This window comes from Polyodon spathula, chromosome 11 (assembly GCF_017654505.1).
Source record: "Polyodon spathula isolate WHYD16114869_AA chromosome 11, ASM1765450v1, whole genome shotgun sequence".
NCBI lineage: Eukaryota > Metazoa > Chordata > Actinopteri > Acipenseriformes > Polyodontidae > Polyodon > Polyodon spathula.
This window is the reverse complement of record NC_054544.1, coordinates 18716599-18732498: the sequence shown is the minus strand read 5'-3', so window position 1 is coordinate 18732498 and position 15900 is coordinate 18716599. Positions and strand designations below refer to the sequence as shown.

Below are 15900 nucleotides of genomic sequence, written 5' to 3'. Positions count from 1 at the left end.
GATAATGTATATTTAAAAAAGGCAGCTCCATATTTTGAATTCAAACTGAATGTAGACAGTGAGTGAAATTAAATTAATTGAATTAAATCGGTAAGAGAACTATTTGCAAAACAGGTTGGAACGTTTTTGCAACAAGTCATTAAGTCCGGGAAAATAAATTTAACTGAACTGTTTGTGTTCTTTTTTTAATAAAATAAGGAGCTGCGTTTTTTTTTTTTTTTTTTTACATTATGAATAAAACAAGAATCAGTCAAGTTATGGGAGAAAAAATTGAAGTGAACTTGTTTCACAATCAGTGCTTTTCTAAGAGTTTAATTATGAAAACTAAGATCACGTGACCAAAAATAAAAACCAAAAACGAAGAGCCCTGCTGATGCTTCATGTTTTCAAATAATATTCAGTAGCATACCACTAACCAGCAAAAGCAGTTTTTTTTTTTTTTTTTTAACTGTTTTAATCCAAACAATACCTCACTACAATTTTTAAATGATATAAGGATGATATATTTGGTCTTTATTTACCTCACCAATTTTAAATATTTGTTTGTAGTCTCTAGTGCTGTGAAGTGCAGCTCATATGCAGTACTCCAGGTATTTGCTTTGTTAGCTCCATGTGACAGTTGAAAGGGGAGTGTACAGTGCTGACTGTAATTGCTGGTTGTGCAGCTGGAGCAGACTCACGGTATCCACGTCCACCTGGAGGAGCAGTTCAGTCGTCAGAACAAGGAAACGGCCCGGTTTGTAAACCAGCACCAGAACCTCCTCGAGCAACTGGACGAGGAAACCAAGGCCAAAACACAGCTAGAGCTGGAGCTTCACAAAGCAGAGGGTCAGTGATTTTCACTAGATCAGTTATGCAAGTTTCATACCCCATGGAGAGATGCCAGCAAAGATTTGTTGTCACATTTACATTGTTACATGGAGCTAGAGAACTGCTTATCCAATTGACAGACTTGTTGAGAATATATGAATCTTGGGGTATAGTGGGTTTTCAGTCTGTACATAAGCCACACCTGTCGCAAGTAAACTGGTGGATTTAGTATTTCAGTATTTTACAGCACTAGAGAATTCCCCTGGTTTGCATTAAGCACATATGCTACAATTAAAAGGTTGGGCATGTTACTGAAAAAAAAGTAACCTGCTACTAGTTATTTAGTTTTTTCAGAAATAAGTAATATAATGTTCTTCATTACTTAATATAAAAAAGTAGTGTGTTTTATATTACACATTTCACATTTTGGAACAGAGGTTTTTGGAACGCAGGAAACGGCTACTTGACAGTGTTCACAGACATAAATATTTATTTTGGCAAAACATTACACAAATTACAACTGATGTTCACAGACTAACACTGAACACAAAATGACTGATGTTCACAAAGACAAGATCACGTATGACCCAAAAAGACACTGTATTAATCGCGCTAAAGCAGCAATGCCGTTCTATATCAAGTACACTTGCTCAACAGCAGGCATGATGCATAAACCACAGCTCTGTTGCCAGTAGAATAACAATAATAAACACAATAACAGGCATTTAAATATTAATGAGGGGCTCACCCTCACAGACTATTGTTTACTTTAACTTTATGTCTGTTAAGTCATTTACTAACTGTCAAACTGGTTTTTAAAATGATTGTAGCATAAATACATTTCATTGTTGGCGTATAAACACAATGCTGTATTTCCTGACTTAAAATAATTTAGCAATATGAAGAATCGTACAAATGCTAGAATTCAATAAACCCCAAAGGTGAATCAACAGTAACAAAAAAAGGTCTGCAGTAAAAACAAACTAAATGTGGCCACCACTGTAACTTGAAGTGGTACGTACAATCAAGTACGAAAATATGCAGTGGCAGACACTTTTCCTGTGACCTGTTTTTAAAGTGTTGCATCAAAGCTGCCATGTAGGAATACTGATTTTTTTTTTGGTCAGGTGCCTAGCCTTGTTCAAGTACAAGTCTCAAAGCCTGATTTTATTGCCCGTAAGAGAGATCATGTCATTGGTACCGAGACATTAACATTAGAGCAGTTTGGCATGTCGGGATTAAAGAAAAGATCACCAATCCAAGAGTACAACTAGGGTTGGGACAATGTGTTGAAAATCTGTGAAATGATAATTGCAGGATAAGAAATAGCGATAATTGCGTTTGTCATGGAGTTTGCTCATTTTAGATTCTGCTGGTTATAAAAACATAAAATAGTTTGCTAAACTGAGGACAGGTTATTAAATGACAAAAGTATTATTACAGTAACGTGTTACTTAAGTAGGGATTTACCCCAACTCTGCTAGAATTACCCTGAAAAGGGATTTGATGCAGTGCTGCTGGAATAGCTGGTGTTGTAAAATGCTGTGGCTTATCCTGGGAGGATATAGATTGGCAGGTGATTCATCAAGCATTTACAAGGATAGCAAGTATGTGTTCTGCTTGCGAGAACAGTTGTATAGCCTGTTGCTGTAGCCATTACCGATTTTAGTAGTATTGCCATTATTATGGGTCTACTTAAATTGCGATTTCACAGAAATCGTGAAATTGAGGGATCACCGCGAAAATTACCTCTTTTAGGGGCCAATGCATACAAACAATTATGAAGAGGAAAAAAAAGAAACCTTGTTTATAAATGAACTACTGCACAATGCTAACAATGCAAACTATGTATCTTCCTTCTTTAGATTGCCCTTTTTTTTATTCCTTTGCTGTCCTGTGTGCATTGCACTAAAGCAAAAAACAAAGTCTACAAATAACATTTACAGAAAAAATTCTCCAAAGCAGTAAATGTTGTTTACAGTTGAAATGACAACAGTTTTAATGTGCCTATCAGTGTGTCTTTACTGCTTTTCTGTGACCTGTACTGTGCAGTAAGGGGCGGGACAAAAGTTGGTGCTGCATTGTTTTGATTTAGGTTGCTAAAAATCTATTTTTCAACATTGGAGGTAAAATAGTAGAAATGGACGCCAAAATAACCAAAGTGTATTTTGGCTGATGATCGTTTCAAGATATTTCCCAAAGAAACTGTACATGCAGACTGAGGTAATTGTTTTGCATATCTTAATATGTATTTGGAGAAAATACGATTGATCCCTGTTTAGATTCAGAATCACACGTTAAACAAGGCTAGTACAGAGGCTGCTGAACAGAATATAAAATAAACTGCTTTCAGAAACCAAACTGGAAAGTCAGCCCAGACAATGTATTCCTGTCTGCAAGTTAAATCAGTACTAAACGATCTAGCACAGCCACCTCCTCTGAACCTGCCGCTTACTTTTACGCAGTTGGAATTTTAGACCCGAATAGCCACATTCTCTATGTTTTGACTCGGATGGGACAAATAACATGACAACAAACGTGCTGCATACATTGCCTTTAATAAAGTATACCAGATACCCTTGGGTAAATGAGTTTTGGGGATGTTTCCTATTGATTTCCACATCTGGATAAATTAGCAAAGCTTTACCTTAACTTCCAACCAATTCAGTAGATGCAGAACGTGTATGGGCAAGTCAACTGCAGGAGGATGCTGCATGCTTTCCTTTAACAAATGACAGCACTCTGTTTTAGTAAGGAAGCAAGCACCACTATTTTAGGCTTTATAGTGTTCTGAAATACTGTTTATTTAATGTTTAAACAGGTCCACAAAATGTCCGCAAAATCCTAATTTTATTCCGCAACCTACTTGTGAAAAATACGTACCGCGATTTAAGTAGAGTCCTAGTCATTATAAGACAACATGGAGATAACTCTTATTGATTTGTGATAAGCCAGGGATGATCTGGAATCTGAAACCAGATGCCATTGGGGGGGGGAACCAGTGCTTGTGACTTTGATCATTTCTCTTGACTGCTGCTCTGTGTGTTTCAGGGCTGATTGAGGGTTATGTGGCGGAGAAGGCCACTCTAGAAGATGCTCTTCAGCGAAAGGAGAATGCGGAGCAATGTCTGGTCCTGGAGCTGGAGACACTGAGGGGACAGCTGCATGAGCTGAGTGAGGAGCACAGCCTGCTCGTCCGCCAGAGAGAGGCCATCACTGCCAACATGGGGGACCGCGAGACGGGTAAGGGAGTCGAGACCAGCAACCAACACCTGCCAAGGATGCCTGGCTTCAGAACTTCCCACAACTATTGCTTTATTAATTTGACACTTGCTCCAAGAAATTACCCATCACATTTTCAAGTAATCCAATGCAAGATTTCTTTCTAATATATATTTGCAATATTTACAGTTTTGTATTCCATATTTATTTTCGGTAATGCAGGGCTGGACACATTTATTTTCATTGAATAGTGGGCAATTTAAGAAATCAAGGCATGCTAAATTTACAATGGACTTTTTGAAGGTATGTTTTCACCCAAAGGACTAGTCTTCCAGTTTGTAATCATTTTAAAGATCTACAGACTGATACTTTTTACTTGTTGAACAACTTTGTCTGATCAAATTTAGGAGGAGGTAGATTAAAGAAAACAGAAGTGAATTTGTCCAGCTTTTTATAAAAAAGAATATGATGAACTAGAAACTATTTCAGTGTTTCAATGAATAATTTAGTAAGCTGTGTTTTCTTGGTCTGTAGGATGTTCTGCAGTTGCAGTGAAGGACACAGGTTTGTGGTTTTGAACATGTCTTGACGTGGTTTGCTATGGTTTTGATTGATTTTAATTCAATTGAAATTGAATTTAAAGAAATCAGGGAATCTAACATTTCAACAGAGTAATCTTGCACTTTTGAGAGTGCAGTTGTGGGGAGACAGAATGTACTGTAATAGCAGACCTTCCTGTGGTTGGTACATTCTCTTGTACAGTAAACTGGCAACAATTTTAATTCCATTCTCCTTCAAACAAAACATTGCTGGAATCACTTAGTTATTAAACAGTTTGATTTACAGTAATGGGAATTATAAGCATAACATAAGTGATGGTAACAGAGATTTCACTGGTTTGGTAATTTACATTCTCTTTTTGTTAGTTTGTGCCTTTTTTTGGGGCCTTTTTGATCAATCTGATATCCATTGTTTTAATTTTGGACCAGGGTAAATCCTATACTAGTTCTTAAATCAAATTTACACATATGCTTTTCAGAAATTCTTTTAATAAGCTCTCTTAATGCATGGTGTTGCTGTGAATTTCAATCCAAAGCTATATAGTGTCATTGATCAACACATTACCTTTCCTGTAGTTTTAAATAGATTATAAGTTGCATTTTACATACTGTATTGTCAGTGGGGTATGATACTTGGTACAACAGCCTGCTAATGAGACTAATTAAATTGGTGTGCTTTTAAATACCGGTAGATGTTCATGTGCAGCTCTGATGAATTAACAAGGTTTCATGTCACATACCAAGTTACTGTGTGTCCCTGTGCATGATATTCTGCATGTGATTAAATTTTTTATTACGTTGTATTATGTTTATAATTGTGTGTGTGTATGTATATATGTATGTGTGTGTGTGTGTGTGTGTGTGTGTGTATATATATATATATATATATATATATATATATATATATATATATATATATATATATATATATATATATATATATATAATGTGTGTGTGTGTGTGTATATATATATAGCCACTGCAGCTCGCCCAATAATGGCACATTTAGATAATATATGTCAAATTAAGTGGCTTTGCTCTATTTATGAGCATTGCTAATTAGGTCTTAGATGTGTGTTGGAAGGGGGAGGGAATCAGATTTGAGTCCTTCAATTTATTTTATAGCTGCTTATCAAATTAGAGGGGGGATCAAAATCCATCTTTATCATTTTATAATTTAGTTCAAAGACAATGCGCAATCTTTTCCTCCTCGCCGGTTATTGTGTGCTATGAAATACTTTTTAATTCTGCAGGGGTGTTTTGACTGCTTTTTTTGGATTTTTGGGTTGATGTCATATCTCCAGGTCTGCTTGCGGAAGCGGACCTCCTGGCGAAGGAGAAGCTGGATCTGCAGTGCCAAGCGGAGAAGGACCGCTCCAACCTCACCTCCCGACTGAAGCTCCTAGAGACTGAACTGGAGGAGCAGATCAGCCACAACCTGGAGCTGGAGCAGAAGCACAGGCTGGAGCTGGCTGACCTGCAGCAGCAGATCCTGGCGCTAGAGAAACAGCTGCGCAATGATCGACACTTCATAGACGTAAGGAGCACTTGTCCTGCATGTCCATCTCCTGAGGTTTTACTGCCCAGTCACAGCAGATGACCAAATCTGGTTTGTTTTCTTTCTAGGAACAAGCAGTGGAGCGTGAGCACGAGAGGGATGAATTTCAAATCGAAATTAAGAAACTGGAAGCCCAGCTAAGGAATCCAATGAAATCTAATACCGGAGGAGAAGACTACAAGGGGCAGAAGGTAGATATTCTGGTCAATTCAGGCAGGTTAAAGTGCAACCATGTTGCTTTTTATTTGTCTGCCTGGCAGAGAAAATTACACTGTTTTTTTCATGTACAATTTAGTGGCAATTACAGATATTTAAAATGGCTCGGACCTTTCTAGGAAGTGAAGTATTGCAGTGCTTTTCATTGAACAAGTATGAAGGATAATGTGATTTAAGAATTGTATAAATGCAGATCTTGAAAGGACTTTTGTGAATTTTACTTAAAGTAGAATTATGCTGGAATGTATATGTTATAAGTATCCTTATATATAATATGTATCTTCTCTTTTTTTTTAATACATTTTTGTAGATTGATGACTTGGTTTACCAGGTATAGTAATATGTTGGTTCCTGTCTTTGGTCCAGTCAGTGTCCTTTCTGCATGATTTAGAAGTCTTCACATTTTTTGAGGCAAACTATTTTTTAAATCGCTGCTTAGCAGAGTGCATCTCATGTGACTGTCTTTACAGCAGCGGCCTGTCGGTGGTTTGGTTAAGACTTTTGAATACTTTTGACATTACCAGCCCAGTGACCAGGACCGTGAATGTAAGGTGCAGTTAGAGACATTAAGCTTTTAAATCGTTTAAGTTCTGGATGCATCACAGAAGTCCCAAGTCCTGAATGCTGCTGTTAAAATGAATGTTCCACAATATTTGTATACGATCACATGCATCTTGATACATATCATGATACATATTGTATTGTGGTCTTTGTTTCCAGCATGTGTTTCTTCCCCTCTTTTAATGTATTACACCTCTATTCCTCTGTACTGGCAACATAAATGCCAAAGTGGAAAATGTAAATCGTTCATTTTGGATTTAAAACTTAATTGTCTTGATTTGAGTCTCCTAGTGACATCAGTCGAGAACAACAGTAGCCTATATCCGAAATGGATGAAGCCAAGAGGCAAACCCAAGACGTTTCAGTTAGAGGTTTTCAATCAAGTTTCTGCCAGTTTTTATTGGCTTTTTCTAAGTATTTGATGCACGACATTCTTTTGTAGCGACATGGCTTATAATATATGTTGCAGTGCTCCCTCCTTGTTTTAAGAGTTCTGTCTCATGGCAGCCTTTGTTCAAGAGCCACTCTGCCTTTGGAGTGGAGGACTGTACATAGCAAAAATACACAAGACTGCCATTTCAAAAAAAAAATCTTAGTGTCTCTAGCCTGTTTACACTGCTTAATTTCTTGCATAGCCTAATTCTGCTTTCTTTCTTCTAGTGCCTACATAATCCTTTTAGCTGCATTACTCAAATCGGCTAAATCAAAATTGGTGGGAGGGGGGGTCTTTTTTTAATTCTCTTTCAATAGAACATGTATATTGCTTAATTGTTTAGAAATCAGTAAATTAGGAAAGTACTTGATATGGATACATTCTGGGGCAGTTTAGGGAATGAAAGGAAGCTTTTTTTTTTTTACTCTGGAGAGGACCTGAAGATTTCTTTACATTTTCATCTTATTTCTAAAATAAAAATGTAGTATTTTATATCTAGTAGAATTCAATGTTTAGTTGCTTAGAGCAAGATGTTAATATCCCGGTTGTCTTTTGTCTTGTTTCGATTCATTGTGTATCATTTTCTGTTTGTCTTCACATCCTGGGATTTTTAAACTCGAAGTTTACAACACCCCTGTGGCCTCAACACAGCTTTCAGAATCATGTCTACCCTCCAACTGCAACTGTTACTCCAGAGTGGTACCATAAACCAGCCCACCTTACAACATGCTGCCCCCTGTGGGTGTCATTACTTACTGATGTATTTACTTGCATCTACTAGACAGTGTGTTGTATTATTGATTATTGTACTTGGAGTTTTAAAAAGTTCCCAGGATGTACTGACATTTAGATGCAAAATGAATAAACAAGAGACCTTTTAGTAAGTCATCTGTTATGTCAGCCAGAAAAAGAAATTGGCTCCCGGATAGACCCAGGACACTGCTAGGTAGGGGTTAATCTAGGAGGAGAGTCTGATGTGAGGTGTCCTTCTGTTAAGGTGGAGACGCTGCAGGCTACAATCAAAGAGAAAATGGATGATTACAACACTCTCCTGCTGGCTAAGGAGCAGTACGCGAGGGATATCAATGAGCAAAATGAAGAGATTGAGAAAATGGCAGCCCGAATCTGCGAGCTGGAAGAGGCTGCACTGAGCAATGCTGAGGCAGCAAAGAAAGTGAGCCAGCTAGAACAAGAACTGCAGCAGATGAAGAAAATGGAGCAAGATTATCTTCAGGTAGAGTACAGAGTCTCAATTACAACAGTGTATCAAACATAGGAGCCAGCAGAGTGTTTTCCAGGTGTCACGGACTGGCGTTTTAAAACATGTTGCATTTGGGTAGTTTTTGTGGCTCTTTGGTTCACACAGTATGTGTTTATAACACTATGTAACACAATTTTTGTTCCTGGGTAGTAAGTGTTATTTCCTAAGTGCTTATGCCTCAAAAGTATAGAAAATGGTTATTATTCCCCACAAACTTTGCTTTTGTGACCAGGACAGTGATATTTCAAAATATCACTATTTCCAATGGGAAAATGGGCAAATGTGTGTCTTTTCGTTCACATAAAGTCAGAAAAAAACAATTATACTGTATTTACATTTTTATCGTAAATCTCAAAACTACTCACTTCTAAATCTTTTGTAGTCATTTTTGTATTACTTTAGTATAAATACATGTTAATTTGGATTCATATGTTTTCTGACTTTATGTGAACGAAAAGACACATTTGCCCGTTCTCCCATTGGAAATAGTGATATTTTGAAATATCACTGCCCTGGTCACAAAAGCAAAGTTTGTGGGGAATAATAACCATTTTCTATACTTTTGAGGCATAAGCAATTAGGAAATAACTTACTACCCAGGAACAAAAAGAAAAAAAATTGTTACACGGTGTAATCAGTCTTTACAGGTGTGAATACACCTGGGTCTTGGTCAATTCAACAGGGCACCTAATGGGTCATTTGACTTAATTTAGTTTTATGTCCAAGGGGACACTCGAAGATGCTAGATAACAAATTCCATTTATTTCATGTGAATATAATCTAGTTAGCATTCATTTGCTGGCCATACTTGTAAACTGATGTATTAAAGTAATAAATAAATATATTTAAGGTCCCATTCGCATGATATTTGTATATTGTTTATTGATCAATTGCAGGATAAGGAGGCTTTACAGCAGCAGCAATATTCTAACCGGCTGCAGATCTCTGCTCTGCAGTCTAAACTAGATGAGACCAGACACCGCTTCCCGGAGAACACCTCTGACCAGGTGCTGAAGGAGCAGCTGGAGGCAGAGCGAGAGGCTCTACTCAACAAAGAGAAGGAGGTAGGCTCATGCCAAGTGAAGCCAATACAGTAATGTAGAGTCCAGTGGTTCTGCTGCACACTAAGGCACAAGGGTGCATCTGTGCTAAAAGATATATGCAGTATTGTATTGTATTTTATTTTAAATTAGGTTAATAGTTTAAATGCTTTCCAAGTGTCCAAAAAAATTGATTTTGTTTAACAATTGTACATATATAGGGGTGCTCAGTCGTACACTTATTTTTTCAATGATTATTCAAGTCGCTTCCAGGTACACTGAAATGCTGTACTCATTGCCTTATACACAATTTTTTTTTTTTTTTTTTTTTAAGTAAATGCTTACAAAACATTTTAACTTAGTTAGTTATTTATGTCTTAAACACTCTAGACCACTGGTTTTAATCCTTGCAGTAATTACGTTTAAGCAATCTACAGATTTGATGCGCGTAATACTGTAAGGGTTGAGTATTGCGTAAGCACACATTTGGACCTGGGTTCTCATGGCTGCCAGCCCTTGACTCTAACTACAACAGTACACTTTGTCTACTTGTCTCCATTGATAAATGTATTATGGCAATACTGAATAGGTACATTCCATAAGCACACAGTACTCTAGAAAACAAACTGCTTAACATTTAATTTATTGCAGTTGCATTTATTGCATCACCCAATGCAATATCAATCTAACTTAATTTAACTTAGATCACACTAGATCACACAGTAGTGCCAAATAAAATGAACAACATTTTTTTTTATATCCCAATGCATATGCCGTCTGTCCTGCTGGGTTTGTACTTCCCACAATGGTGCAAGAATCCATGTAGCTAAATTGGAAGTTTACTTCTCCAGGTTGAAATGCTTGCTGATCAGCTGGATCAGTTTCAGAAGGACTTGGTGAACAAATCAGAGGAGGTGATGCAGCTCAACATGCAGCTGGAGATTCAGATGAAGCAGAGTGCTGCCAGCATCGACAGGGTGCAGGAGGAGAGCAAGCAGTTAAAGGTAGGATGAAGGGAGAAGCCGTATAGGGAACCTCTGGATCCTGATTTGGAGTAGGGTACAGAAGAGGAAGAATGAGCAGCATGTAATCGATATGAAAATGATTCTGCTACTATCCAGTGCATTTACTAGCCTTGAATGTCAGTCCAATGTTACTGCCCTGAGCTGTGTGCAGATAGGCTTGCTCTTCCTTGTAATGGTGTATGGCTCAGATTTACGACCTATAATGAAACTAGGCAAGAGCTTAGTGGCTTGTGAGGTCTGGTGTCTCTGGCCGCAGTTATGTACAATGCTTTTGAGGTGCTATAAAAAAAAAATAAAAAAAATACAAGCAATATATATATATATATATATATATATATATATATATATATATATATATATATATATTCATAAGTAGATTGTACTTGTTTGTAGTTTTGAATGACTTTTTTTTTATTGTGTTTTGTAATCATTGAAGCCACCTACTGGCCAAAGACTGCTATTGTGCTTTTTTAAAGATGCATTTAAAGGTTTTCAGCACACAAGCTTAGTTCAGGTCAAGAGAACATATCTTTGGTGAATGTCTCTTATTCTAGTACAGTTATACATTGCAGTTAACTACATTCCCTTTCTCATTACCAGGAGAAGGTAGCCAGCTTGCACAAGCAACTGGGGGTTGATACAGATGAGAGCAGGACCTCAATGCTGCAGTTTCCACACGCACTGATGGAGGAAAAGAACCAAGAAATCGACCATCTCAATGAACAGATCTTTCGGCTACAGCAGGAACTGAAGAATAATACAGACAACAAGGTACATTTTTTCTTCACTCTCTACCCTGTCTCAAGATCTATTGAGTGTCCTTTTGAATTAATTTTGTTCTACAGATTCCCCACTTTCCAGTCTTTCTCTGTATAAGTTCCCTGTCCACACTGAAGCTTCATGCAGGAGATGAAAATGATGATTATGCATACAAAGCAATGCAGTCTTTTGTTCACGTCAAGAGGATGTACTCTGTGGTACATTCAGTGACCACTAAATTGAAAGACACACATTCAGGTTTTTATATATATATATATATTTTATTTTTGTTTTAATCTGCAAATATGTCAAACAATGCTATAGATAACAACGTTGCTGCTGTTGCCTCCTAGTACCTAATTACCGTGTTCTAGTTCAAATTTGAAATATTTGCATATGCTGAATTAACATAAAAATAAAACAAGAACTAAAAATCTTCTCTCAGAGAAACAAGAACATGTATTTTGAAGCATTAGTTTGCACTCCTTTTAATAGATACATACTGTTACTTTTCATATTTGTATTTCAGCACTGGTTGTGGTTGGAGGATAAGACAAGTTATTATTTTTTTTGTCATAGGCTCTAGAAGAGAAGAATGTGGAGATGGAGGACTTGAGATCTCAGATCGAACACCTCCGCGGAGATCAGGAACGCCTGCGCAGGGACAAGGACGAGGAGGTGGAGCAGCTGCATGAGGTCATTGAGAAGCTGCAGGAGGAGCTGGCCCAGCTGGGGCCCAACTGCCACGAGGTCAGCGACTCACAGGACAGCCCAGAGTCACCCCTGCACAGCCTGGAGCGTGAGCTGTGGCAGCACCCCAACCAAGAGGACAGCCTGCAGAGGGAATTGGCTAGCGAGCACCTGCAGTCCTCCAAGGCAAGGCTGAGAGAGCTGGAGGGGCAGCTCGATCTTGCGTGTACAGAGAAAGAAGCAGTTCAGCAGCTGCTACAAAAGCAAGAAGCGCATTTCCGGTCGGAGGTGGAGAAGCTGGGGAAGGACCTTCACAATGAGCGCAAGCAACTCTCCATCCTGCAAGAGGAGTCCATCCTGCTGAGAGCCAGCCTCTCGCAGAGGGAAGCCGAGGTGGGCATGCTGTCCACCCGGGCTCGGGAGTTTGAGGACATCCTGAGAGAGAGGGAGGATCAGCTTCTAGAGACGGAGATGCAAGTGAAGACCCTGGAGGAGCAGATCCTGGCCAAGGGGGCAGGTCTGGAGGCTGAGCTGAGCAAGAAGCAGGAGGAGTGTGAGGAGCTCCACAATGTGAAGTCTCTGCTGCACTCCCAGCTGCAGGATCTGAAGCAGGCAGAGGTAAAGAAGCAGAGAGATATTGAGAAGCTGCAAGCTGAGGTGGCGAAGTTGGAAGCTCGCATGAAGGACAGCCAGGTGGAAATTCTGACTCTGAGCTCGGAGAAGACAGAGCTGTCCTCGGAGTGCCAGGCTCTTCAGCTGAATGTGGAACGTCTCCAGGGAGAGATTGAAAGGTTGAAGATGGAGGTTGCCGAGAAGGACACACTGGTACAAGAGCTGAGTGCGCAGCTTGAAGACAAGTCAGCAAAGAATGTTGCAGCACAGAAAGAAGTGCTGGTAAGTGCATCCTGTATTGTCCAGATTTTCAGGGTTGTTTGCAGTGGCTTGGTGTGGTAGTTTTTAGTAATATTTTATTAAATTAAGGCTACAGCTTTTGCTTCAAGATCATGTGGTTAGTAACAAGTAAACAGCAGTAAAACAAGTTTGTGTCTTGTGTCTAACAGCTACGGAACTTGAAATATTAAAATACACCCTGTCAAGGTTTTATTAAGCCATCTATTGACAAAAGCTTTTTAAGCAACACTAGTTTCTGACTCTCCCAGCTAAATCTTACCAATGGAATTAGTAACCAGCTTCTGGGGCATGTTTAAGAGTTCAAAAAATAAATTCAATAAAACGCCTGAAAGCAAGATTCTTTGGCAATAATATGGTTAACAGAACCACAGTATAAACACATAGGAACTAAAGTATGTGTATTCAGTGGTGCTTTAAACTTAAACTAAACAAAAGTACTATGTTGGAGCAAGCTTTAGTATTGTCTGTTTACAAGTCTGCCATCTTAAAATATACTCAAGCTACAAAGCAGTATGTTACAAGGTCAGGTGAATGTAGTATTTCTGTTATGCCAGAGCAGACTAACCTGTTGTATGTTAGTACCTGATTGCAGAGTAAATGGCTTAGGCAGTGATTCAAGGCAGGTTATATTATGGGATTAACTAACTGGAGCAGAACTGCAGAGGGTCAGTGACAGACGGGTATCTGCTAGATACACTGTTCAGGGCAAGTTAATTATGTGTTGTGGGTGGTGTCAGATGCAGCTCAATGACTTGTTGCTCAGGTATTGATAGTTTTCATATGTAATTTCAGTTTAAATTTTTGGATGGGCACGTTTGCTTGGGTTTTAAGGAGTTATTGGCTCTGACACACAGGAAAAGGAAGTATAGGCCTTGAGAGAGGAACTTCTTAGAAGGGAGGTTCACATCTCTGCAATATATGGAATTCGTTCCATTTTGTCTTGCTTTTATTGCTTGGCTGGCTGTTCTGAAGATAACAAACCAGTTTTGTACCTTGTCTAGCCAGAACCATTGGTATTAATTCAGTTTACTACTACGACTACTACTTATTATTATTTATTATTTTTGATCTAGAGGTTTTAGAATTGTTCTGTGGAGCAAGCACGGTGGAATTAGTTTTTTCAAACCTCACTACTTGTCGGCTAAGGAGCCTGTTAATGCGGCAGTTTAACAGTTATACATTTATGTCAGTTATACATTTGTGTGTTTTTTTTTTTTTTTTTTTTTTGTCAGAGCTGTGCTGAAGAAACGCTGGCTAAAGCAGAGGCTGCCCTGAAGGAGAAGGAGGAGGCCCTGAGAGACCAGCAAGCAGTGCTTTCTCAGCTGAGGGCAGAGCTGTCTGCTGTGAAGGAGGAGCTGAGCTCCAGCACAGAGAAGACACAGAGGCTCCTGGAGGAGGGACAGGTATGATGGGATATAAAAATAAATAATTGAATGATGTTTTGTTGTAGTGACCTCTAATCATTTCCTCCAGTTACTAGTTTTACATGAAGCTGGATGTTGTGTTCTTTCCCCTGTCCTCAATTTGATTTTCCTTTTTGCCTGAACATTAGTGACTCTCTTAAATCTCCTTTTTTGATAGACATCACAATAGTTAAAATAAATAAATACATGCAACTGAATTGCATCTCTTGCACAGCGCATTAAAAATCCTCCAACTTCTTTACTAGGAAAAAGATCGATCCCTTGCCGACCTGGAGATCCACAACGGAAGTTTAAAATCGGAACTGAGAAAGCTCCAAGAAGATTTCACGAAGCAGGAGGAGCAGCTATTGCACCAGAAGAGTGAGGTGGAGGAGCTGAGAGCTCAGGATGTACTCCATGCACATCAGCAGTGTAAAATACAGAGCAATACAATGAAACCTGAGGAACGCTCCAGCCAGATCGGCTCAGGCACACATCTTGGCTTGTTGTACAACTTCTCCGACGAAAGCTCTCTCTGGTCCCCTGAGCATATGAGGAAATACGATGCCAGCATGGAGCACACGTATGGGTTCCAGTCCACCCACCTCTCTGAGCTCAGCGCTTTGCATAGCACTGGGCTGAATCACCTGCACAGCAAATCCCCTACTCTGGACCAGGACTGCTCAGAGCCCGGTGATCACATCACCTGCGACAGTGAGGAGCACAGCAGCCACTTGGCAGCAGCATCTCCACCCTTCTCTGAGGGCACTTACTCCGTCCTGGGCTCTCTTGACACGGAAAAGGTTGTTTAAACATTGTACTGCATTTTGTAACAGAGAAATAATATTCATTTGTTTTGGCTTTACAGCTTGATAGCCTTTCCTGCTTTTCCTGTAACTCTCCATTGTGTATTGTGCACCCTATAGCCTTTCACATTGACTGTGTGATTAGGCAAGCAGCAAGCCCAGAAAGACCCCCTTTATGGGTTTAATACATGCCAATACGAATATTTTAGAATAGTTTGTGTCCTTATCAGTTTTACCTGAAGAACTAAAAAGTGTCTGCCTCTTTGGACATGGTGCATTTCAATACAGTCACCCTGTAATCCAATACCAGTTAAGTTATAAAATAATGAAACTCTTCCCCCCCACCCCCCACCCCCAGGCAAAAGCTCTTGAAAACCTCGACTTGACTCCATCAGCCTCTCCTGTTTGCACAGAATCAACACTCTCTGTCCACGAGGGTGTCAGCGATGGATATGCAAGCAGTGAGTAGCACCAAGCAGCGTTCTGTCTCTATCAGGGGTTTCGACTGGGAGAGTACCCTTGTGTTTTAGCTTCTACACTGGGTGGTTGAATGTTAATGAACATTGTCCTTAACCCTTTCGGTCCTGAATTCTTTAAGCTGAAGAAATGTGAAATTTAAGGTATAAAATTCTGAAAAGAACCTC

The 15900-nt window shown here is 39.1% G+C and overlaps 1 protein-coding gene across 4 annotated transcripts in view; it reads left to right on the top strand.

The window, feature by feature from the left end:
* Positions 1–15900, top strand: part of pcnt (pericentrin) — a 50841-nt gene that overhangs the window by 26645 nt on the left and 8296 nt on the right. For 2 of the 4 annotated variants that reach the window (XM_041263351.1, XM_041263350.1), the window contains exons 27-39: positions 666–828; positions 3862–4053; positions 5897–6129; positions 6219–6341; positions 6677–6697; positions 8358–8594; positions 9518–9685; positions 10513–10665; positions 11287–11457; positions 12025–13029; positions 14280–14450; positions 14717–15253; positions 15615–15717. In XM_041263351.1, coding sequence (XP_041119285.1) covers positions 666–828; positions 3862–4053; positions 5897–6129; positions 6219–6341; positions 6677–6697; positions 8358–8594; positions 9518–9685; positions 10513–10665; positions 11287–11457; positions 12025–13029; positions 14280–14450; positions 14717–15253; positions 15615–15717 — 3277 coding nt within the window. The remainder of the gene's footprint in view (positions 1–665; positions 829–3861; positions 4054–5896; positions 6130–6218; positions 6342–6676; positions 6698–8357; positions 8595–9517; positions 9686–10512; positions 10666–11286; positions 11458–12024; positions 13030–14279; positions 14451–14716; positions 15254–15614; positions 15718–15900) is intronic. The other 2 variants (XM_041263353.1, XM_041263352.1) reach the window with 1 other exon arrangement.